The sequence below is a fragment of the Bos grunniens genome, chromosome 16 (genome assembly GCF_055505025.1).
Source record: "Bos grunniens cultivar Pamir isolate PY7600 chromosome 16, Bosgru_T2T1.0, whole genome shotgun sequence".
NCBI lineage: Eukaryota > Metazoa > Chordata > Mammalia > Artiodactyla > Bovidae > Bos > Bos grunniens.
In genome coordinates, this window is record NC_141180.1 from 21,541,073 (window position 1) to 21,567,463 (window position 26,391).

Here is a 26,391-nt window from a genome sequence, read left to right on the forward strand (position 1 = left end):
GTCCTTAAAATTCTTTAAGATAACTTTAGCAAATAAAATGAAGCAAATCAAGCAACATATAAAAAGATAATAAAACATCAAGAGCAAGAAGGGTTTTATGCAAGTGTGACAAGTTGGCTTAAAACTCAAAAATCAATGTAATTAGGAAATTCCCTGGTAGTCCAGTAGTTAGGACGTGGCTCTTTCACTGCAGTGGCTCAGACTCAATCTCTGGTTAGAGAACTAAGATCTCACAAGCCACATGGTTCTCCCCACCCCCTAAAAAAACAATGGAATTAATATTAACAAACTGAAAAAGAAAACCTATGCGACCACTTCAATAGATGCATCTGACAACATCTATTCCTAATTGGGGGGAAAAACCTATTAAGAAACTAGGAATAGAAAGGAATATCTTAAAATTGATAGGGGGCATCTACAAAAACACCAACAAACCTAAAGCTAGCATCACACTTAAATAGTAAAAGACTGAAAGCTTTCCCAAGAGAGGCCAGGATGTCTGCTCTCACCACTTCTATTAAACATTAACCTGGAGGTGCCAGCCAGTGCAATCAGGCAAGAAAAAGAAAGAAAAGGCATCCTGACTGGAAGAGAAGTAAGTCTTTATTTGCAGACATTATGTACAATCCTCGTATAGAAAAGCTAATAGAATCTGCAAAATACCCACTAGAAATAACATGTGAGTTTAGCAAGGTTGCAGCATACAAAGCAAAAATGAAAAGAAGAATCTGTTATAGTCTATATACTAGAAATAAATTAGAAACAAATTTTTAAAAATATACCACCCACAATATCATCTAAAATTGTAAAATACTTTGGAGTAAATCAAACAAAAGATCTATAAGACCTGCACACTGAAAGCTTTATAGAGAGAAATTTTAAAAGACAAAATAGAGAGAAGTACACTATTAATATATTAATTCTCCCCAAATTGATCTATAGTTTCAACACAACCACAATCAAAATCCCAACAGGCTTTTTGTGCAAAATTGACAAGCTGAGTCTAAAATTCATTTGGGCATGAAAATGATCTAGAAGAGCTAAAATAACTTTGAAAAAAGAAAAAGAGAATTTGTACTTGACCTCAAAACTTATTACAAATCTACAGTAATAAAAACAGTATTCTCTGAGTCAAGATAAACAGTAGAATGATGGAATATACCAAAGGCCAGATACAGACACCCCCGCCCCATGTATATTTGATTTTCAACAAAGGTACAAAAGCATTCAAGTGCTGGAAAAAGCAGACTGTTTAACAAATGGTGCTGAAACTATTAGATATTCATATTTTAAAAAAGAAATTTCAATCCTTATTTTGGACTAAATACACAAAAATTAAATCAAAATGGATCACAGACTTGAAATCATAAAACTTTTAGAAGAAAACATAGGAAAAATCTTTGCAACCTTCGATTAGATAAAAATTTGAGTAAGACAGGAAAAGCACAATTCACAAAATGAAAAGATTCATCAAAATTAAGAACTACTCTTTGAAGACAGTGTTAAGAATATGATCAGGTATGTCACAAGCCCTTAGGAAAACAGTTTGGCAGTTTCTTAATGGGAAAAAGCAACTGCAAATCACATATGTGATTAATAATTTATATCCTGAATATGGGGGCTTCCCTGGTGGTTCACTGGTAAAGAGTCCACCTGCCAATGCAGGAGACACGAGTAGATTCCTGTGTTGGGAAGATCCCTGGGAGGAAGGCATGGCAACCAATTCATTTTCTTGCCTAGAAATCCCACGGACAGAGGAACCTGGCGGGCTATAGGCCATGGGGTTGCAAAAGAGTTGGACACAACTTAGCAACTAAAACAAAAAAATCCAGAATACAGAAACAACTCATGTAACTCAATAAGACAAATCCAATTTATTTATTTATTTAAGTATAGATGATTTACAATGTTTTGTTAATTTCTGCTATATGGCAAGGTGACTCAGTTATACATATGAATACATTCTTTTTTATATTCTTTTCCATTATGATTTATCCCAGGACACTGAGTATAGTTCCCTGTGCTATATAACAGGTCCTTGTTGTCCACTGACAAAACCAATTTAAAACCGGACAAAAGATTTGATTTGACATTTCACTAAAGAAGATAGATGAATGTCTGATAAGCATATGAAAAGATGCTCAACATTAACTAGTCATCAGAAAAATGCAAAGCGAGATCACGTTGAATAGGGCTACACACTCCTACATGGACTGAAATTAAAAAGACTCATCATACCAAGTGCTGGTAAGGCAGTGAAACTGGACTGCCATACCCTGCGGGTGGTAAAATGATACAAGCACTTTGGAAAACAGTTGGGCAGTTTCTTAAAATGTTAAACATAAACCTATCACATGACCCAGTCATTCCGCTCTTAGGCGGTTGCCCAAGAGAAATAAAAGCATATGTCTATACGAAGATTTATACGCAAATGTTCACAGAACCTTTATTCGTCATGGCCAAAAAACTAGAAACAACCCAAACGTTTAGGTAAACTGATAAATAATCATGGAATATTTACTCAGTGGCATACTCCTTGGTTAAACAAAGGAATTAACTGTTGATACAAGCAACAACATGGGTGAATCTCAAAATGTACTAAATGAAAGAAATCAGATTACAAGTAAGTATATATTACATGATTTTATTTATATAAAATTTTTGAAAATCCAAACTAACCTATAAAGACAAAAAGTAGACTAATGGTTGTCTGGTGATGGAGTGGGAGGGATGGCACAGAAGGATTATAAACAGGTGCAAGGAAACTTTTTAGAAGAATTAGATGTTCATCTTCTTGATTGTGGTGGTGGTTTCATGGTTATTTAAATCTGCTGTATATCAAATATAACAAATTGTTTTTTTAAGATGCATGTATTTTTTTAAGACATATGATCAGAATGTAACATTTTAATTCACTTCGCGTTGCCATATTGCCCATAGCTCAAAGAATCACAGATTTTGAAGAACTGCAATTCATTCATGCATGCGTGCTAAGTTACTTCAGTTGTATTTGACTCTTTGTGACCCCATCGACTGTAGCCCGCCAAGCTCCTCTGTCCATGGGATTCACCAAGCAAGAATAATAGAGTGGGTTGTCATGCCCCGCTCCAGGGGATCTTTCCGACCCAGAGATCGAACCAGCATCTCTTATGTCTCCTGCACTGGCAGGCAGGTTCTTTACCACTAGTGCTACCTAGGGAAAGTTAAATTCATAACTGGTTCACACAGCATGCTATGTTTAAATCATGCTTTAAGTTTCTGAGTCCTTGAAATACAAACCTTAGGATATTTTTAAATTAAAAGTATATGCACCATAAAGCCAGGTTCAAGAGGAACTGAGATGAACACAAATCAGGCCCAACAAGAGGCCAGTGTTCCTAGGTTTCTGAAAAAGAACACAGGAATTCTATAAATATCCTAAAATATCTCTTATATGGCCAAGCTCTGATCAATGTTTGGGTTTACTTGCCTCTATAAAAGTAGATTCTCTTTTCAGAATTTCTCATATCAAAAGGGAGAACCACTTGAAGTGTAAGTCCTAGAATAAATAAAGCTATGCCCTAGATGAATACAATTCATGGTTCTTATGACTGTGTGGTCTCTTAAATTTCAATATTCTTACTGGCTTGGTCAAGCATAAATAAAAGGCTGACAAAGACATGCTTTCAAAGGGAAAAAAAGTCCTATTTTTATACTTTGTATTACTGCTAAAACTACATAAATTTAAATTACCATTAGAATTTGTATAAACTTTTTTATATGTAGAAATATTCACACCACTCACCATAAACAGCTTTCTCATGTTGTCTACAGTTAATAAAACTTGGACAACTCTACAAAGATGTTCAATTATGACATCCAAAGCATACCCAGCACATCAAATGTCATTATTTTACAGTTACAGTGCCGTATAAAGCACATAGGTAAACTACAGGTTCAAGGTTCAAATTAACAAACATCACAGTGAGTGCTTTTTACAATAACAGTTTAAACTTTTTATCTATGAGAAACCAGATTATATAGTAGTGAAGAGAAAGACTCAAGAGTTAACTGCCTGAGTTCCAATCTCACACTAGCCACCCACTTGCTCCATAACCTTGGCCAAGTTCCTTTACATCTCTGTGTCTCTGATTCCTCACCTATAAAATCCGGATAATAACAGCATTTACTTCATAGGATAGCTACAAAGATTAAATAGACATAAAGAACCTAGAACTGCACCTGGCTCATGTAAGTATTCAAGAAGTTTTACGTTATTGTTGTCATTATAATCATGATTATGACTATCACTGTTATTAGAGTCAAGGTTACTGTATTGAATAATTAACTTTTATTACTGATAATATGAAAACCAAGAATATGTCTAAGAATTAATATAAAAGAAAGATGTAAATAGACATTTTTCAAAAGAAGATATACAAACAGCCAAAAAGCATATGAAAAGATGTTCAACATCACTCATCATAAGGGAAATGAAAATCAAAACCATGATGAGGTATCCCTTCACACTGACTAGGATGGCTTTAATAAAAGAGAATAGAAAATAACAAGAGTGGGTGCAAGGAGGTAAAAAAACTACAACCTTATACATTGCTAGTAGGAATGTAAAAATGCACAAATGCTGTGGAAAAGTTGTAGTTTCTCAAAAGTACATATAGACAATGAAGAGGGTTACATAACATTTGAATGTACCTAATATCACTGAATTGCATGTTTAAATAATTAAAATAAAATGTGGTATGTATATTGTACCACAATAAAAAAAAAAAATGAGTGCAAAAGAACATATTGGTTACTCTCTCCAGCATCCTCACTTTTATTCCTTCCATTCACCCGTGAACTCAAACCCGTTTTTACCTATGTGGTTCCAAAAGAGGCATAGAAGGTAGGATGAGACATATTGCTAAATTCTAAGAGTACTTCAGTTCAGATCAGTCGCTCAGTCATGTCCAACTCTTTGCGACCCCATGAATCGCAGCACGCCAGGCCTCCCTGTCCAGCACCAACTCCCGGAGTTCACTCAGACTCACGTCCATCGAGTCAGTGATGCCATCCAGCCATCTCATCCTCTGTCGTCCCCTTCTCCTCCTGCCCCCAATCCCTCCCACCATCAGAGTCTTTTCCAATGAGTCAACTCTTCCCATGAGGTGGCCAAAGTACTGGAGTTTCAGCTTTAGCATCATTCCTTCCAAAGAAATCCCAGGGCTGATCTCCTTCAGAATGGACTGGTTGGATCTCCTTGCAGTCCAAGGGACGCTCAAGAGTCTTCTCCAACACCACAGTTCAAAAGCATCAATTCTTCGGCACTCAGCCTTCTTCACAGTCCAACTCTCACATCCATACATGACCACAGGAAAAACCACAGCCTTGACTAGACGAACCTTTGTTGGCAAAGTAATGTCTCTGTTTTTCAATATGCTATCTAGGTTGGTCATAACTTTCCTTCCAAGGAGTAAGCGTCTTTTAATTTCATGGCTGCAGTCACCATCTGCAGTGATTTTGGAGCCCCCAAAAATAAAATCTAACACTGTTTCCACTGTTTCCCCATCTATTTCCCATGAAGTGATGGGACCAGATGCCATGATCTTCGTTTTCTGAATGTTGAGCTTTAAGCCAACTTTTTCACTCTTCACTTTCACCTTCATCAAGAGGCTTTTGAGTTCCTCTTCACTTTTTGCCATAAGGGTGGTGTCATCTGCATATCTGAGGTTATTGATATTTCTCCTGGCAATCTTGATTCCAGCTTGTGTTTCTTCCAGCCCAGCGTTTCTCATGATGTACTCTGCATATAAGTTAAATAAACAGGGTGACAATATACAGCCTTGACGTACTCCTTTTCCTATTTGGAACCAGTCTGTTGTTCCATGTCCAGTTCTAACTGTTGCTTCCTGACCTGCATACAAATTTCTCAAGAGGCAGATCAGGTGGTCTGGTATTTCCATCTCTTTCAGAATTTTCCAGAGTTTATTGTGATCCACACAGTCAAAGGCTTTGGCATAGTCAACAAAGCAGAAATAGATGTTTTTCTGGAACTCTCTTGCTTTTTCCATGATCCAGTGGATGTTGGCAATTTGATCTCTGGTTCCTCTGCCTTTTCTAAAACCAGCTTGAACATCAGGAAGTTCACAGTTCACATATTACTGAAGCCTGGCTTGGAGAATTTTGAGCATTAGTTTACTAGCGTGTGAGATGACTGCAATTGTGCGGTAGGTTGAGCATTCTTTGGCATTGCTTTTCTTTGGGATTGGAATGAAAACTGACCTTTTCCAGTCCTCTGGCCACTGCTGAGTTTTCCAAATTTGCTGGCATATTGAGTGCAGCACTTTCACAGCATCATCTTTCAGGATTTGGAATAGCTTGACTGGAATTCTATCACCTCCACTAGCTTTGTTTGTAGTGATGCTTTCTAAGGCCCACTTGACTTCACATTCCAGGATGTCTGGCTCTAGGTCAGTGATTACACCATCGTGATTATCTGGGTCGTGAAGATCTTTTTTGTACAGTTCTTCTGTGTATTCTTGCCATCTCTTCTTAATATCTTCTGCTTCTGTTAGGTCCATACCATTTCTGTCCTTTATCGAGCCCATCTTTGTATGAAATGTTCCTTTGGTATCTCTGATTTTCTTGAAGAGATCCCTAGTCTTTCCCATTCTGTTGTTTCCCTCTATTTCTTTGCATTGATCGCTGAAGAAGGCTTTCTTATCTCTTCTTGCTATTCTTTGGAACTCTGCATTCAGATGTTTATATCTTTCCTTTTCTCCTTTGCTTTTCACTTCTCTTCTTTTCACAGCTATTTGTAAGCCCTCCCCAGAAAGTCATTTTGCTTTTTTGCATTTCTTTTCCATGGGGATGGTCTTGATCTCTGTCTCCTGTACTTAGGAAAGTCTAAAAATGCTACTTTAAACAGCTCATGACATAGTTTAACACAAATATATTAAACTGGAAGCAGCGACTTAGGAACTTGGATAATAGAAATAGGGTAATACCCGCAAAATGTACTAGATTGTAACTCACATTCCAGTCTTACTCACATTCTAATATAACTTCACCAAGAATCTTTACATCAGTAACCTTACACGATTACTTCCCAATAAAATGGAGAAAAGAATGATGTTTCATAAATTTATTGAAAAAAAAAATGCAGGGTATTTTGAGACTGTAGGGAAAAATCCAACATTGCAAAAACATATCATTTTATATAATATGCTCACAGGTAAATGGAATAACATTGCTGGTTGTATAAGCAAAACATTACTATTGCCAGTTAAGCTTCAGGTAAGGAAAGATTACTGGCATGAAAAAGTAATGCAACTATTTCTCAAGGTATGACAATCAAGGGGGGCTTCCCAGGTGGCACTAGTGGTAAAGAACCCGCCTGCCAATGCATAGGACTTAAGAGATGCATGTTGGATCCCTGGGTCAGGAAGATCCCCTGGAGGACGGCATGGCAACCCACTCTAGTATTCTTGCCTGGAGAAAACCATGGACAGAGGAGCCTGATGGGCAACAATGAATGGGTTCTCAAAAGAGCTGGAGGCAACTGATGTGACTTACCACACAGGCATGACAATCAAGTTGTACACTAAAAATACCTAAAATGCAAATACCTAAAAATATCCTCAAACTGATTAAAGGTGAGCTTGAAAAAGAATGACTTCGGACTTTCTAACCTGAGCAAAACAGCAAGACTTATGGCTATATCAAATCCTCTAGAGCAGGGGTCCCCAACTTCCAGGATCTAAGGCCTGATGATCTGAGGTAGAGCTGATGCAATAATAATAGAAATAAAGTGCACAATATATGTAATGCCCTTGAAACATCCTGAAACCATCCCTTGCCGCCTCTATTTCAGGTCCATGGAAAAACTGTCTTTCACAAAACTGGCCCCTGGTGCAAAAAGATTGGGGGCCACTGCTCTACAGTATCTTTCTGTTTCAATAGGAATCACCACATATGATACTGTTCTTTATCACGTTATCAAATAAGATTCAGACATTAGCAAATAAAGCATTTCTATGAGGATGAATACTACTCTGAAGTCTTTATGAAGCCAGAAAATACTAAAAGTTCACTCATTTTTTAGATTTGAACCATGTTTTTGGTTAGTGCTGGGCATCTTTTTCAAGGTCTGTTCTTTGAATCAGGCTAACCACTATCCACTGGGCAAAACCGGTCCACTACAAAACAGAAATGTGCACTAGAAAGGCCTTGGGCTTTCTCACTCAGAGATATGCCTGAAATTTATAAACAAACAGAAAATTTAACAGTCAAACCTACAGAAAAATCAAGAGAAGAAAATACTTATATGTTATATCCTGCCCAAATTTAAATCAAACAAAATCTCCTACAAACTTCCACAATATTAACTGGATACAGGATTCTACATTTCATTCTTAAACCTCTCTATGTTACTATTAAAAGTTAAACTACTTTGTTCCTTTCTAAGTTTGCTCCTATTACATGCTAAACAAATAGCTAATGGATAAAAGACAATTTGGGTTTGATTTCAACTAAATAGCATTTTAGAAAAGGAGAAACTATGGAGGCAGTAAAAACATCAGTGGTTGCCATGAGCTTGGAGGTAGTGGGTAGGGAGAGATGAACAGAGCACATAGGATTTTTAAGGCAGAAAAAAAATCTGTATGCTTTGACTCCATATTCATGCTTCCCTCATTCACTGGGAAATATGCCATTAATCAAAAGGAGTACCATTGAGAAAAAACTCAGTTTTGAAGGTAAGTCATTAGAACTCTGAGCATATTTAATAGGTGCTAAATAACATGTAAGACACTACATGCACCTGTATGCTCAGTTGTGTCCAACTCTTTGCAACCCTATGCAGTGTAGCCCACCAGGCTCCTCTGTCCATGGGATTCTCCAGGCAAAAACACTGGAGTGCTTGCCACGTCCTTCTCCAGGGGATCTTCCCAACCCAGGGATCGAACCTGTGTCTCCTACATTGGCAGGCAGATTCTTTACCTCTGAGTCACCTGGGAATTTCACTATAGGAAATCTATGCAAATATACTTCAATATGTTGAATGTAGCAATACAGAAGTAGGACTTAAAATTATGAGCCATATTTTCATACATTTGTGGGAGGAACTGCTTTCCAGGAAGGTCACACAAATTTGGCACTAAGTTTCAGGCCTTTAAAAACATACTCTTCTAGGAATTCGGCCTAAGGAAATAGTCAGAAGTTCAAAGATTTGTAAACAAAGAGAATCAGTAGACTGTAAACAAAAAAATTTTGAAAAATGTTAATATTTAAAATAGGATAATGGTTAGATAAGTTATGTTAAATTAGTCATTGACAAATTATATTTTCAAATAAGCTTCAGTAATAAAGCAGTGTGACACTGGCATATGAATATACAGAGACCAATAGAACACAGTAGAAAATCTTGAAATAAACTAAATTGTATATGACAATCTAGTAAAGGATAAAGGATACATCTTAAATCAGTGGAGGAAAACATGAATTATTCAATAAATGTTGCTAGGATAACTGAAAAACCATCTTTCTGAAAATGAAATTATATCCATATCTCATACCTTATACCAGGATGAATTCCAAATGGATCAAAGATTTAAATGTATTAAAAAAAAAAAAAAAAAAGAACTAGACAAACCATGGGAGAGTTGGAACTTCAGAATAGGAAAGGCCATTCTAACAGAAAACCAAAAAGCCATAAAAGACTGATATATTCAACTGTATAAGAATAATTTCCTCATAGAGGAAAAGAAAAACAAAACACAAATTAAAATACTGTCAACTCACAACAGACAAAGGGTTCTTAACATATTAAGAGTTCCTGCAAATCACTAAAGGATCCAACAACCCAAAAAAAAAGGGCAAAAGATATGTACAGTCACAAAAAAGGCTATATTTAAATGACTCTGTATGATACTCAATCACACTTAAGGTAAGATTTGAAAAATTAGAACTATGACTATTTTTTACTTTTTAGATTGTCACATTAAAAAATACTTGATAATTCACTATACAGGAACATGGGCACTCTCATACATTGATATATTAGTAGCTTAGTAGCGTCTGACTCTTTGCAATCCCATGGACTGTAGCCGGCCAGGCTCCACTGTCCATGGAATTCTCCAGACAAAAATACTGGAGTGGGTTGCCATTTTCTTCTCCAGGGGATCTTTCCAACCCACGAACTGAACCTGGGTCTCCTGCATTTCAAGCAGATTCTTTACGGTCTGAGCCACCTGGGAAGCCCCATACTTTGGTGAGAAATATAAATAGGTACAACACCAAAAAAAAGCAATTTGAGACTATCTTTCAAAATTTTAGAAAACACATGTCTCTGACCTTGTCAATTCCATGAATTTTTGTTATAGATATACATAAGCAAAATGGTTTATTTTCAAGATTATTTATATACTATCACCTGTACCAGCAAAACTCTGGGTTAAATGATGATTCTTCAATGCATCAAGCAGTCATAAAAACAATATGGAACCACTTTATGAATGGACAGGAAAATATATCCAAGATACAGTGATAAGTATGTGTGAAGGGGAAATACAAGGGAGGAATAACACAAAGTGTAGATGAATTCCTATAATGGGTTATCATTTCTGTTTTTAAAAAAAAAGGAGGAAAAAAGCATACACAGAGAAAAAACTATACTATCAATTCAGATACAAAACAATTAACAACAACCAGCTTCAGATCTCCCCCCAGAACACCAGACCAACTTCCTTTGGGGGCCTATTCCAGCCATTTCGTTAACCTCACACACACACACACACAAACACAAAACTTTTTTGACCGTGCAGCTTGTGGGACTTCCCAATCAGGGACTGAACCCATACCCTTGGGAGTGAAAGCAGAGTCCTAACCAGTGGACAGACAGGGAATTCTGGACCCTGAATTTTTTTTTTTTTAACCTAGATTTCTTGGATCCTACACTTGGCAGAATTTTTTATCTATCTAGCTACTTCTAGGGGCTTCCAAGATACCACCAGTGGTAAAGAATATGCTTGCCAAAGCAGGAGAAGAAAGAAACATGGGTTTGATCCCTGGGTCAGGAAGATCCCCTGGAGGAGGATATGGCCACCCACTCCAGTATTCTTGCCTGGAAAATCCCATGGACAGAGGAGCCTGGTGGGCTACAGCCCACAGGGTCACAAAGAGTCGGACACAACGGAGCATATCTACATCTACACACGAGACAGGTATGGAAGGATACACAAAAATTTCAAACATTTATTGATTGTGTGTGGGGCTGGGGGGACAATGATTGCTTGCCAGATGCCAAGTGAGGGGCGAGGAGGAGGGGTGAGAGGCCTCATGGTATATCCTTTTATACCTTTTGAATTTTGAAAGAAGGAAACATATTCAGTTCAGTTCAGTTCAGTTGCTCAGTCGTGTCCAACTCTTTGCGACCCCATGAATCGCAGCACGCCAGGCCTCCCTGTCCATCACCAACTCCCGGAGTTCACTCAGACTCACGTCCATTGAGTCAGTGATGCCATCCAGCCATCTCATCCTCTGTTGTCCCCTTCTCCTCCTGCCCCCAATCCCTCCCAGCATCAAAATAGAAATATATTGGAAAATTTTTAAACATTGTGAAAGCCAAAAGGAAATACACTATTAGAAAAAAGTGTGATATACAATAGATGCAATATGATACCAAATATGCACAAATGAGTATATCCATACAGAAAAGACTGAAATAAAATACAATAAAATATTAAAATAAGAATTATCTCTAAGAGGTAGAATTACAGCTGATTTTAATTGTCTTCATCTTTTCCTATAATTCCAATTACTTACATTAAGCATGGATTACAATCATAATCAGGAAAATAGTATTAATTTTTTAATGATATGAATCAGAGAGATTAGAAATTAAAAGGGAAGATATAGTTACAGGTATTACCCAGGGTTCTAAGGATCATAAATGAAATATTCAAATTTCCTTAAAACATCCCTCCAATCACAGAATAAAGAATTTAGGAAGAGACCTAATCTGGCCTCTAGTCCACCTCTAAATCCACCACTAAGAGATTATTCTTAACCTCCTACTTGGTGGATGTTTTGACCATTTTTGTTTTCTGTTACCTAGGGAATGGTACTTCCAGCACTTCCCTTAAAGACTGTGAAACTAACAATCTGGTATTTCTCACTGACCTTCAGCTTTGAAAGGCCACCTCCCTAAGGGAAAGCAGTAAGATCTAGAAGCTAAAACAGGAGGCTGAGGAATCTGAGGTTAAGAGTTCTAATCCTGACAAACTGTGGAATTTGTCTCCAATTTGGGGAATAAGCTAAATTTCCTGAGCCAGTTCTCTTACTGAGGAAACTTAAAAAGATTATTTAGAAAAATATTTAGGACCACCAACTTTTTAACTTTTCACACTATTCTGAATTTTGTTTTCGTGCCTTATGTTAAAATTTTTCCTTTCTAAATTTTCACTCTCCCAAGGACTATCTGCAAGTATTAACAATCTCTTAGACCCAGCTATCTGGGTTTCCCTGATAGCTCAGTTGGTAAAGAATCCATCTGCAATGCAGGAGATCCCGGTTTGATCCCTAGGTTGGGAAGATCCACTGGAGAGGGATAGGCTACCCACTCCAGTATTCTTGGGCTTCCCTTGTGGTTCAGCTGGTAAAGAAGCCACCTGCAATGCAGGAGACCTGGGTTCGATCCCTGGGTTGGAAAGATCCCCTGGAGAAGGGAAAGGCTACCCATCCCAGTATTCTGGCCTGGAGAATTCCATGGACTACAGTCCATGGGGCCACAAAAGAGTCGGACACAACTTAACGACTAGACTAAACAACAATACCTGCAAAGGACACAAGGTGAACACAACTTGAGCCATGCTGAAGATAACTTATGGGGAAATGAGAATGCAATCAGTCTCTAAACTGGATCCTTAAGTGCAAAACAACCGCAGACAACTAATTAATGTAACTAAACACCGGGTGAAGGAAGGTAAAACTCAGACTCCTAACACCTGAACCCTGCTGGTAGCGGTAAGATGAGCACTACTATGTAACAGCACAGCAAGTGGTTTTTTTATGCTCTCAAGGGCTCCATTTTTCTTTTCTTCTCTCTCTTTTTTTTTCACTATATTCCCACTAACCCCATTGAGCTGGGCCTCAGGACGTCCTTTTTTCCCCTACTATTTACATATCGTGTACTTCTTGATGGCTTCCTTCCCACTAGAAAGCCAACCACATTAAACTTGTAAAGGGTTCTCTACCAACAGGTCTTGAGAAGCACTTGATAGCCTTTGGGAAGAAACACACATCAGAGAGCAGGTATCCCACTGCCAAGGCCAGGTGAAGCGGTTTCAGTAGGGCTCTCAGCACACTTTAAACTCCTCCTCCTGGTTAACAAGATGGAACATCTCTCTAGTTACTTAAAAGTGATTCCAACAGGGCAGGACAAGGGAGCAGACAGCTGAATTTTTTCTGGATTAACTCAGCCATTAGTTGAATGCTTTTTTGTGGTTCACCTACTTAAAAGGTGATCAAACCACTTTGTGCTACTGAAGAGGGCAACTGCTAAGAACAATTACATAAACCCTCTGCTTTAATTTACCTCATGCTTCTTTCTAATGAAACAAAGTGTTAGAAACCACTGCCTTGCCACCACTTCCTCAGTAATCTCAGTAAAGCCTACTTTGCCATGTGAATCCCTTTTCTTTTCCTTAGCAAATCAGAAAAAAATTATTCCATTCAACATAACAGGACACAACTGTACATCATCTTTTAAGGGGCATGTACTGAATCATATTACCTGAACAATATTATATTAATATATCATTTTAATATGTAATATATTAATATATCTGAAAATATTATCTAAAAAAGATAAAGGCAATCTTTATTTATTTGTTAAATATTAAGTATTTGTTTAATTTAAAAATTAAACATTTGTTTAAATTATTCTCAGATAAACAGGGCATTCTAGAATTTCATTTTATTTACTCCAGAGAATGTATACAGATCCTCAATTCCATACCAGCAATTCCTAAATCCAAAAAGCTGTGAACACTTCTTTTATAACTTCTCTAGCAGTAAACTGACCCATAATGACATCATATTATGTATAGTCTTATACCATACTTGGTGTGAATACTCATTTATTTAATGGCTAAGAACTACTAACCTGACTGATTCTTGTTAAGTTTCTCCACATACCCCAGGGGGTTTATGTCACTGTATATATACCTTATTTTCTAAAATCAAAAGTTTTGAATTCTGAAACACTAGCTCAAATGGTTTTGGAAAAGAGATTGTGGATGTACAGTTTCTATTCTGTAAAAATATTTTTGTTCTTTGAAAATGAAATAGCAAAAACGGATAACCATCAAGGACCAACTGTATAGCACATGGAACCCCGCTCAATGTCATGTGGCAGCCTGGATGGGAGGGGAGTTTGGGGGGAGAATGGATACATGTACATGTAAGGCGGAGTCCCTTCGCTGTTCACCTGAAACTGTCACAACATTGTTAATTGGCTATATCACGACACAAAATAAAAAGTTTAAAAAAAAGAAAGAAAGAAAATGAAATAGCAATAAACCAACATGACAGACGGTAGAAAAATACTAAGATATTGTAAAGGAAATGATCCACCATCTGTGACATTCGTAGAACACAGAAGTTAAATGACTACACAAATTTTCTCTCAAAGGCAAAAGGGGGGTCTGTTTGAAATCAACATAATTTAAAATAAACATTATATATCTAGGCCTTCTTGAAAGTTTTAACTTCAGTGGAGAACTGTCTACTACTACTGTGCATACAATCTATTGGAGATCACAGGAAATTTAGGTGTCAACAAAGTCAGTGTGTCATCCGTGATGTGCCATGATTCCTAAAGATTCCTAAAACATTAATACTGATTTGTAAAAGCTCAATTAATAGCATTTGAGGAAATTAAAACACTTAAAGTAACATGAATATGTTTGGGGATATACTGAGTACATATTTACTGATTTTCTTCTGGCAATCAATTGGCTAAAGCACGTAAAACTTTTAGTCTTGGTTGAGCAACTTCATTTATCTACATGTTAATACACAGTAGGAGTCATGGGGTGCATATTTAAGATGTGTAAGAATGAGTGATTTGCTAAGAATATTCAAAGTGAAGTATGCTAAGATCATGCTGTGTAAGGCCAGCTGAGTCAGTCACAACTAATTCATACTGCACTAAAATAAAACAACTTCTTGGACTTGTTACTGATTGCAACATTTTAAGTAAATATAGAAACATTCTCTAAAAATGCAATAATATATACTTTCTAAATTAAAACACCATCCTTTAATTGGTGGAGCATAAACAATATTATTTACTACAACCAGGTAGGACTTCTGTCCCTACCAACTCATATCCAGTTCTTGAGACACTCTTACCAAATTTTCATTGCCATATTTCTAGCACTGTATGATATTTGATACAGCATGATTAATTCCCTTTTTTTCTGCTTGCTGAAACTGTACCAGTCGTTAGAAACTTTCCAAGAGGACTCTACCTGTCATTAATAAACAATGAGCCATATATTAGCTTAATGGTATACAATAATGCTGTTATTTATTAACTGAATATTTTAGATAAGTCCTTCCCATACTATTAAAACAATATGGTTTCTTGGTGATCACTTCATCATGATAATTGTATTTCCCTTCTAGTTATTAAAGAGCACTGCTGTGCATACACTTGCAGACCTGTTGTACTGATGGGTGCAGAGCTCCAATGCCGCCACAGCTAGAGACCGGTATCTTAAATTTCCCCCAAATAGTGTCCTTCACTCATCATCCACTCATGGTAAAGTAGTTAATTTTAACATCCTCATTGTTTACCAGAAAGCACAGACAGTGAGGCTGGCTTCGCCGCTCCCGTTTCCTTTTGCTGGGCTGCTGAGCTTTTTCAGCCAATTGACTTCGCTTTGAGGCTATAAATATCTGAAAAATGTTCTGCATTTGATGCTCTTGGATTCTGCATCCATATTTAGCTGTTTGTGGCATGCCTTTGTTTAAGCTACTCTACCACCCATACAGTCAGTCAGGTTGAGATCTGGATGGTCAAAGGACAGATGGATCAACATTCAACAGACACTGACTTACCGCGGGGGAGGCATCAATCTGCTAGACACTGTGACAATGAAGGGAGTGGCAAGACAGGAATACAAAGATCAACAAGACAGACAGACTCTCTGGTGTCAAAAATTTTATAGTCTTGACGGGCATGGGCACAACTTACAATAGCAGTAGTAGAAGACAAATGAAACATTTTACAGCTAAAAGAAAATGAAGAATAGCATGATTTTCTCTTAGTCCTGTCTCAAAGATGTGCATTTGTTTGTGTTCTAAATATAGATCCATGTATTATAAAGCTCTGAACATATTCCAAAAAAGTTTCCACTCATGACAACACACAAAACTCTGAATGTAAGTATTATCTACCAAAGAGCCAGACCTATCAGTAGCAAACTCAAAACGGTGTCCAGTCTTCAAATTTTGTGAGGCAAACTAATAAAATATTGTTTTTAAAAGTTTGTGTAAATAAATAAATAAAAGTTTCTGTTAAGATATCTGAGGGGAAGGGGGTAGTTCTGTTTCTGTTTGCATACTGATTTCAAACATAAGTATACTGCAGAGGATGTGAGCCATAACCAGAAGCCAACAGCACTTAATACAGCTCTTTACTTTAAACCCTATCTTTAAAGCCCACATGGCTATTTTAGGTCAGGTCTCAAAACTGAATGAGCTGGATCTGAGACCCCCATCTCCACCTTCCTATCTTGTGAAAACATTCCAAACAAATATACATTTGCCCTCAACATTCCTTCTTTCAAAACTCGGTTCATTGACCTTTTGATAAAAGTGCTCCCCAGAAACCCGACAGTCATGATTTAAGTGCATTAAAGGCTTGCTTGATGCCTGGCCTCAAGTCAGGCTGGAAGCGGGAGACCAAGTTGTAGGTAAAATAATAGGGCAGGCCATAGAATCAGAGAACTTTAAAGCTAAAATATACCATAGATACCAATTACTCCAGACTCCACATTTTATGTAGAAACCTAAGCACACGGACTTAAAATTACTTGCCCAAAGTTAGACAACAATTTGTGGCAAAGCCAGAATGAAAACCCAGGTTCACAATCCCCAGCTGCATACTCTACACTAGTTTCTGGATTTCTTTAAAAAGCATTTGAATACATTCATCAAAGTCTCTTCCAGTTGTGTAAAATAACCTTGATGTTCCAAAACAATCAGCATTTTGAACACACAAAACAAACAAATAAGAAAATCAAAACAAACTTTTCTGAATTGATTTTCTACATTCTATTATTTTTGCATCAAAGCTTTTCTAAGAGCTGTACAATAGGCAACTTAAAAACTACCCAAGGATATAGAAAAGTCAAGAGTCATTAAGATAGTTTTAGAATATTTACATCAAACTAAAGACAATAAAGTAGTATCCTCTAAGAGCCGCCTTAGAGGAAGGAAAGTAGCAGTACTAAATAGCAAATAAAAACTATTTCTGGTTAATTGATAGGGAATACAAAAAAGCTACAATGCAGTAGAAAGTCTGCAAATTAACTCTGAAATGCACATTATATATGTGTTTGTGAGAAAGAATATACATGTATATGTTTAAGAGGGCTTCCCTGGTGGCTCAGATGGTAAAGAATCCGCCTGCAATGCGGGAGACCTGGGTTTGATTCCTGAGTTGGGAAGATCCCCTGAAGGAGGGCAGGGCAACACACTTAGTATTCATGTGATTGCAAAGAGTCGGACACAACTGAGCAAATAAGCACACCACATATATTTAAGAAACAATATAGACATACACACACATATATACATACACACACACACACAAACCTAGGCCTAGGAATGGACTACAAAAACAAGCACATTCATTTTATGGGTTACATTCAAAGTATGTAGCTAACACTAGGTCTAGAAAACCCAGACAGAACTACTGAATTGTCATATATATATATTTTTGCAGTAACAAGGCTAACTTCATACAAAAAAACAATATGCAAAAGAAGTACATAAGAAAAGATAGGACAGAACAGGAAAAAGCTATAAGTTCCAATATACTTTAATTCAAGTTCAACTGCAGATTTTCACCAACCTTTGTTATAAACCATCGGCTAAGTGGGACTAGCAGGTGAACGAAAAATCAGGCACTAAAGTTTTCCATTTGCTGAGACTGAACTGGATGACCTTGCATCATCTCCCACTTCTTTGCTTTAATTCTTTCAGTTAACTAAAATAACATCAAGAAACATTTACAAACAGCCAGCAAAATACAAAGTGCTGCATACATAAATCCTTTAAAAAAAGGCTACAAAAACTGCTGGAGTTTTAGAACTGCAAGGACCATTAAGAGATTATTTAATCCAATCCACTCATTTTACAGATGAGGAATCAGAGGTCAAAAAAGTGATCTGATCTGCTCCAAATCACATAGACACGTAGCAGCAGAACTGGGACAAAAATTCGTATCTCTGGACTCCTAGTTCTATGATCTCTCTGATAGTGATAGACAAAGTCTTGAAATCAACTAAACTATCCAGGAAGACAACTTCAAAGTCACCGTCACTCCTGAGTAGTAAACACATAACCTGCTCAGGATGGAAAAAAAAAGCCAAAAACACATGAAGTAATTGATCACTATAGGCTTAGATGCACGTGACTGCAGGATAACACCTTAAACTTGTGTTGATTTCAGGTGCTTCAAGTTTGCCATCTTATACTCAGCAACATGACTAATGTCTTTTATATCCCTGTGAGCTAAGTGACAAACACCTTGACGTTTCAGTGATTTGGAAAGCCACAGCTCAGTCCTGAATGCCAGGCTATAAATCTTTGGGCTACAGGTTTTCAAAATCAGCATGGCTTAAACGCTGCCACAAGGCTTGCCCTTATAGAATCTCATCATTCAGTTTTAATTAAAGAGGTGGTTACTAGGAATGCAGAAAGGGAAAGTTTTGGTGTGTTCATCACTTTTTAACTTGCTGAGTAGCAATCCAGTCACTTTACAAAGAGCACCAGAAACAATAGTGCAATCTGAAACAATCCACACCCCTTGGACTAAGTGCTTGCCTTTGGAGAGTGAGGTTCAGAAAGAGGTTATAGAAAAGTAAGACTATTCCCCTTCCCAAATAAATACTTTTGATTTTTACTTTATTATCTTAACCTCCACTAAGCTTTTTCATAATATCTTGGTTTGCAGTCTTCCCTTGCTCAAGACTGATTGATTTCCTGGTGTCTTTTCTTGAAGGTCGGCTGACCCCCTCCCTTGAAGTAACTACCTGAAAATTAAGGCTTTATATCCCAACTCCACCTTAAACTTACTGCAGGTACCTGAAAAGGTCCAAAGACCATACTGAGTCACATCTCTCTCAAGTACAAGTCTGCAGAAACTTGTCAGAAACGCACCCCCAGAACAAAAAGGGATGTGGGAAACGGACCCAGGATGGATGGGGACTGAGAACGGATGGGACTGAGACTTGGGGAATGCATTTCTGCCTGAGCAAAGAAACATCAGCCTCTAAGACGGCCTTAGGTCCTTACCGTACACGCGGACCCAGCTCTGTTGCTGGCACACGGACTCCAGAAGAATCCGATCCAACATGCCACCGGCCATGGCCCCACTGACCGGGACAACCGCGTCCAGCTCCTCCGGGGGGAGCGGCGAGTCGGACTCCAATCCCGGGAACATCTCTGGCCAGGACAGCGCCTCCGCGGCTCCTCCGGACGACAGGGAGAGCTCCATGGTGCCCCGGAGGGACAAGGCGGCGGCGGGGCGGGCGCGCAGCTCCGCGCCCTGCCTGCGGAAAGGGGAGGCGGAGAGCGCAGTAGCGGGGGCACGGACCCGAGCGGCAGCCGGCGCGGACGCGGCTCACCTCCTTCCCCGCCGCCCACTGCCCGCGGCTCGGGCTCTGCAGCCCACCTGCAGCCGGCGGGCGGGACCCAGGCCGGGAGGCGGATCCAGCGTGGCCCCGGGCGGGGGGTGGGTCCGGGCTCAGGTGTGGGTCCCTCCCGGGAGGGACGTAGAAGGACCCGGGAGAGGCGGTTCGCCCGCCGGCCCCCTCGGAGCCGCCTTTCTGTGCCCCCGCCGGCGTCTCCCGCGGGCCGATCGGACGGGGGCTGGGGATGGAGCGGGGCCGGGCAGGGCTGGGCTGGGGGCGTCGCCGCCAGGGGCCGCCCCCTTTGACCGGCTCCCGCCGCCGCCGCCGCCGCCGCCGCTCAGGGGCTCCAAATGTCCACTCCCTCAAGCCTGTGGGGAGGGCGGTGGCCCCGGGTTCTCGCCCGCCAGTCTTCAGCACCCTCCCCAGGAATGAACCCGGTCCGCCCCCTAACTCTCAGGCCACGGCTCCCGCCGCGGCTGGGGCTCCGGCTCCGACTCCGCCGCGGATCCCACAAGCCCGGCAGCCGCGGCGGTGGCGGCGGCAGGCGGCATCCCAGGGTGATAGGCCGGAGCAATCGAGGGCCGAGGGCCCAGCCGCGTGTGCAGAGGAATAACGAAGCGGAGGAGGAACTGCTGCCGAAGGCAGGAAAAATCAGACACCGAGTTATTCACCCAGCCGGTACCGCCTACTTCCCAAATTCTCTCTCCCCGACCGCCCTACAGTGCGTTTCCCGGTCTCCCGGTCTCCCCAGCTGCTGCTTGAAGTGGAGCCGGCGTGAAGAGGCGGGGAGGAAAAGGGATGCGGGAAATTTAAATAAGAAAGGAAAAGAACTTCCCTTTCCCCTCTCCCCCCTCTTCCTACTCCTTTCCTTGTATGTATGCGTTTATGTCTATATTTATTTGGACCAACGTTTCTTTCTTATTGGACGGAGAGATTGGAGAGGCTGTTTTATTTTACAGTCACCCTAGGGGAAACGCTTCCTTCCTTCCCAGAGAAGAGAGTTGGCAGCGGGGTCTGGGATTGTGGAATTGTGTGGGATCCGCGCTCTGCGCCCTGTCCGCGCTAAAGCTGGACTTGTCATCGGCTTAGAATTGCATGGCTCAGAAGTGTGGTGTGGATGGATGGACGGGCCTCGAAAGCACATGAAATGCTCAAAAGCCCAGAATTAGCTAAGCATATTTCTCTTTTTTAGCCTTTGATCTTTGTGCAATATCTTGGCTTTTTTTTTTTTTTTTTTGCCAAATCTTCTAAGGATATCTCTTGCGTTTTATTTTTGGTCTATTCGTAGACTGTCTCCCTTGACCTTGGGTTTAATTTTATGCCCACCCAAGGCGATATTATTTACCAATTCAGCTTTAAGAGTGGCTGGAAAAGTAATAATTATCATTTTAAAACTGAACAGTAACCACTTAAAAGTGTCTTGCACATAGTACATCTCCAGCAGTGTTTCTTGAACATGGCTATGTAAAACCGAACAAGGATTCCACAAGTGTGTGTGTGTGTGTGTGTGTGTGTGTGTGTGTGTTTTCTCTTTTTGGAGGGTTTTATTCTGTGTTTTCCCCCTGTTTCTCTCTACTTAGCACAACAAGACAAGGAGAGATTTTCAGTTTCTGTATTGTTTGGGTTTATCAAGAGCTATGAGGACACATTTTGTCATTTTCTCCAAACTCTTATTTAGAGTAATAGTGCTTCATAGCAGAAAGTAATCTTAGAGAGAATCTGATCCTGCTTCTTGCTTAACAGGTGAGAGAACTGAGGAACAGTCATGTTAGCTGGCAAAGCTTCAATGATAACTGGTTACTTCAGCTTGGAACCCTTTGTGATTAAGTTTGTTGATACGTGGCTTGGTGATGTATTGAAGTGATCATTTCCAGTATCTAGAACCCTGATTTCTTACTATCTGACTCCATATTCAGACTTCTTAGTCTAAGTATCAGATAGCTCAGTGTTTGGGTGGACAAAAGAAAGTGCTGAAGCTAGAGATTTGGAGCCTAAATTCTGCACGAAGCAGAACTAGAGCATTTTTAGGTACATTAAATTGCTGTTTAAGTCATGGTAACAAAAGTCAGAGAGCAAGGAAGTAATGGGCATCAGATGTACATATTTGAGCACTTTTTAGTCAATATATAAGGAATTTATTACCCTAGCGGTTATTCCAGAGCAGCATCAGAAGTGCTGTGTAAAACAGTCACAATTTTTTTTTTCTCTTTCTAGCTTGCTCTCTAATTGGCATCATTCATTCTTGAGCGGAAGAAAAAGCTTTCTACCAATCCCCAATAATCCTACTTTCTACATCCAGATTTCCCAAATCCCAGTTCCTGCTTCACTTCCCCATTCTGACCCGACTGGCTTCAGTAGTTCTCTAGTTGCTTACGTAACAGTATGCCTGGAATTTATCTAATGTTTATAACTTAAAGAGATAATACTTTTCACAACCTGAAAAATAATTGTATGAGATAGAGCAGAACCAGTATTTTTTTTAATCATCATTTCGCCAGTGAAAAAAATTAAAGCATAGACGTCTATTAAGCAACCTACCTAAAGTAACATAGCTAATTCATAGATTAAAACCCTAACTTCCTAATTTTTTACCTCACTGATGGATCTGGATTCCTTCAGGGTTCCCCACCACCCCCCACCACCCTACCTTTGGCAGATGGTTGGATGGCATCACCAGCCCAGTGGACATGATTTTGAACAAATTCTGAGATAGTGAAGGACGGAAGCCTGGCATGCTGCAGTCCACAGAGTTGCCAAGAGTGGGACACGTCTTAGCCACTGAACAACAACAACCCCCCTTTGGCAGGTAGAATTGTTCTAACAGTTGTAGAGCCAAAAGTAAATATTTCATGGCTTTTGTAAATTTTTATCACTTAAAAATATTGAAGAAAAATCAAACAAGCAAACAAAAGTGATAAACTAATTTGCATTGCTGGGAGGCAGTCAGTCCTACTTGAATTTATACCAGTGGTATCTGCCTGGTGTAATCCCAGATTTTAAAGTGAAGATAAATCCTCTGCTGTTAAAGTCTTAATTTACATTGTAGTTTGCAAACAGGCCTTTGTGTGTGAAATACAATAAAGTCTCATTTCCCTGCCTGCCCTACCCACTTCTTTTTCTTCCCTTTAGAGCCTCTGACACTAAGCTCTCAGAGGTGATCTACATATTTATTGTCAATGGAATTCAACTCTAAGAATCTAACCCAAAACTCAAAACCAGAAGGAACTAAAAAACCGAGGAACTGTGGAGGAGAAAAGATAATAAGTTCCCCTGATCGTACTCTGAAAAACAAAGCCTGACAATAACCTGAGATTTCAAAAGAAGAAGCCTTGGGTTCTGAGTGCCTGCATGCTCAGTCACTCAGTTATATATGACTCTTTGCAATCCTGTGGACTGTAGCACACCAGGCTCCTCTGTTCATGAAATTTTTCAGGCAAGAATACTGGTATGAGTTGTCATTTCCTCCTCTGAGGATCAAATATGCCTCTCTTGAATCTCGTGCATGGGCAGGTGAATTCTTTACTGCTGAGCCACCTGGGAAGCCCCTCTAAGTACACATTATCAATATAAAGAAGAAATGAGGATTTGGAATCTTGACTGTCAACCTGAGGACCAGGTAGGAACACGACCAATTTTCTCCTCTGTTCATCTGTCAGAAAACACAAAACTTCCCTGGTGGTACCATGGAAAAGAATCTGCCTGCCACTGGAGGGGACACAGGTTTGATCCCTGGTCCAGAAAGATTCCACATACCAAGGAGCAGCTACACTCAACGGCGCAACAGCTACTGAGCCTGCACTCTAGAGCCTTCAAGCTGCAGCTACTAAACCTAGGTGCCTAGAGCCCGAGCTCTGCAACGAAGAGTAGCCCCTGCTTGCTGAGGCTAGAGAAAGCCCTCTCGCAGCAACAAAGACCCAGAACAGCCAAAAATAAATTTAAAAAGAGAAAACACACACACACACACAAAGAGGCTCCCTCATCACAAATGCCCTTAACTCTTTTCTTCCTTCTAGGCAATCTAGACACTAGCTCTAAGGCCCTAATCCCCCAAGCAGTTACGCAACAATGGTTCACCAGCCACTCCCTTTCAATATTCCCTTTCCCTTTGGACACAATGATGTGGCACTCTCTTGATTATGTTCTATAACACTGATTATGCCCAGTTCATCAAAATGGAAGAATTTAGACACTTCTCAAGATTCTGTTGTCCATCTTCCTCCTGCCTCACTCTCCAATTCCTTGGTAATCTTTTCACTTGGAGGATTTCAGCTCCTTCACTTGGAGAATGTTGTCTCTAAGATATCCATTTCCAGCTGCATCCATCGTACTGAGGTCCAGTCAGGAGTGTGTAAATATTGAACACCTCCACTAAGATATGCATGCTCCCTGTACTTCAGACACGCTGCATGAAAGGTGAATTCTTTCCTGGTTTTTCCTGCCCAAACACCCTTCTCTTCTTAAATTTCCTTTTTATGTTAGAAGTACTAGTAGGTTCTTAAACCTGGAGTTAACTTTGAATCCCCTCCTCTCTCCCTAGCTTCCATAAATCCAACCCATTTGGAATACTTTCTGTTCCCATTGACACCATGAGAGCTCAGGATTATGCATTAGCTTTTTAGCTGTTCTCTTTCCCCTGAGATCTTTCCGCTTCCACTTCATCCTACACTTTGCTGTAGGTGAATTATCCTAAAGCACCATTCAGACTAAGTCACACCCAAGATCAGAAAAACGGCTCCCCGCTGCCTACTAAGTAAAATGCACACTCTACCAAGATTAAAAGGGCCTCCCCAATGTGCTCCCAACCCAGCACTGCTACCTGACTCTTAGCCTATGCTCATATAGCCACCCCAAATGGCTCATGTTCCCAAATACATCTGGCACTTTTCTTGCCCCTTGCCTCCTCTTGTTTCTTATATCTGAAATGGCCTTTCCTCTATCTTCGCCTACTAAATACTCACCAACCTTCAAGCCCCTTCCCCTTCCCCCATCAAATGTTGATGTCCTCCTCCAGCAAGTTATTTCCTATCGTCCAAGCTGGCAGTGATCTCTGCCTCCTCTGAGTTCCCATGGCATTTGTTCATTTCTGCCTTCTGGAATCAATCACAGTTTATATTGTGGTATCGTCTTTTGTGTAATTCTAATATCTGCTATTAGGTTATAAGCATCTTGAGGACAGAGGCCTTGGGTTAATTCATGTTTATTCCCTACAATGTCTTTCACATACCAACCCCTCAATGAAACTAGAAGCCAGGAAACAAGAAATTAAACTGAAAAAGAAAACCTGGTTGGGTTCATAGATGTTTGGGATTGCAAAAGACACTTACAAAGTTAATTTGATGAACCTTTGCCATGTAACCCCATTCTCTCCCAGCCTCTCCCCCATTAAGAAAAATAAATATGCCAACAGAAATAGAGTCACAGACATGGAGAATAGTCTTGTGGTTGCCAGGGGGGAAAAGAGGGGGAGGGATGAATTGGGAGATTGGGATTGACATATACACACTGCTGTATATAATAAAATGGATGCTAATAAGCTGCTGCCTTATAGCACAGGGATCTCTACTCAAATTCCATAATGACTATATGGGGAAAGACTCTGAAAGTAAGTGGATATATGTATGTGTATAGCTGGTTCACTTTGCTATACAACAGAAACTGACACAGCATTGTAAATCAGCTATACTCCAATAAAAACAAACAAACAAAATATATGTGTGTATATATATATATATATATATATATATACACACCTAGACCCAGGAAAATGACCTGGCTTGCCCAAGGTCACACATTTAGTGACAGATGAAGACTTGGAATTCAGATCTGAATCGTAATTCGTCAGCTCCATCAACAGATTGTTTCCTTCCTCCTCTCTTCTGTGCTTCTCTAAATGGATGTTTTTCTTGTTGATAAAGGTTTCCTAAGTAAAGTAATTTTACTCTTTTACATATTATTTAAGCTTAAAGCATTTGTGTCACATTTCTGGCCCCACATATAATTTTAGCAAAATTATACTTTTTTTTTTTTTATAAATCAAAGGACCAAACAGAGACATCAGAGAAACATCTGGTCTGATTCATCAGGGTAGCAGCAACGTTTCTATTTATACATGAGCACAGCCCTATCTTTGTAGCTCTCAGCTGTTCCTCATTGCTTAGTATGTCCCTCTCTTCAACCTTGTCTGTCCGTCATCAAAAGAGCATCCTGCATCCTGAGTCTTAAGCAGAATCCAATGCAATGGAAGAAAATAGATTCCCTACTCCCTAGAAGGGGTCTGTATTTAAAAGGAACTGTTTCTCTACTTTCTGTCTTTTAATTCAAGAGCCTAGGACAGCAAGTCTCAAGTGGTTGGGTGACTGCCGTTCATTCCGCTGCATTCTGGGTAGAAAGAGTTGTATAAAAACCAAAGCTGTGGCATGAGTCAAGTTTGTAAGCAGGTCAGACAGAAAGGAAGTGAGTAGTCTAAATGGGGAAACTGAGGTTG

General features: G+C 39.6%; 1 protein-coding gene across 5 annotated transcripts in view; it reads right to left on the reverse strand.

Annotated features, from left to right (window-relative positions):
• The window catches only part of RASAL2 (RAS protein activator like 2), a 399,585-nt gene extending 378,894 nt beyond the window's left edge, over nt 1-20,691 (reverse strand). For 4 of the 5 annotated variants that reach the window (XM_086343655.1, XM_086343654.1, XM_086343653.1 and 1 more), the window contains exon 1: nt 19,570-20,691. In XM_086343655.1, the coding sequence (XP_086199781.1) occupies nt 19,570-19,771 (202 nt within the window). In that variant the 5' untranslated portion in view covers nt 19,772-20,691. The remainder of the gene's footprint in view (nt 1-19,569) is intronic. The other variant, XM_086343651.1, reaches the window with a different exon arrangement.
• Between the last annotated feature and the right edge of the window lie 5,700 nt (nt 20,692-26,391).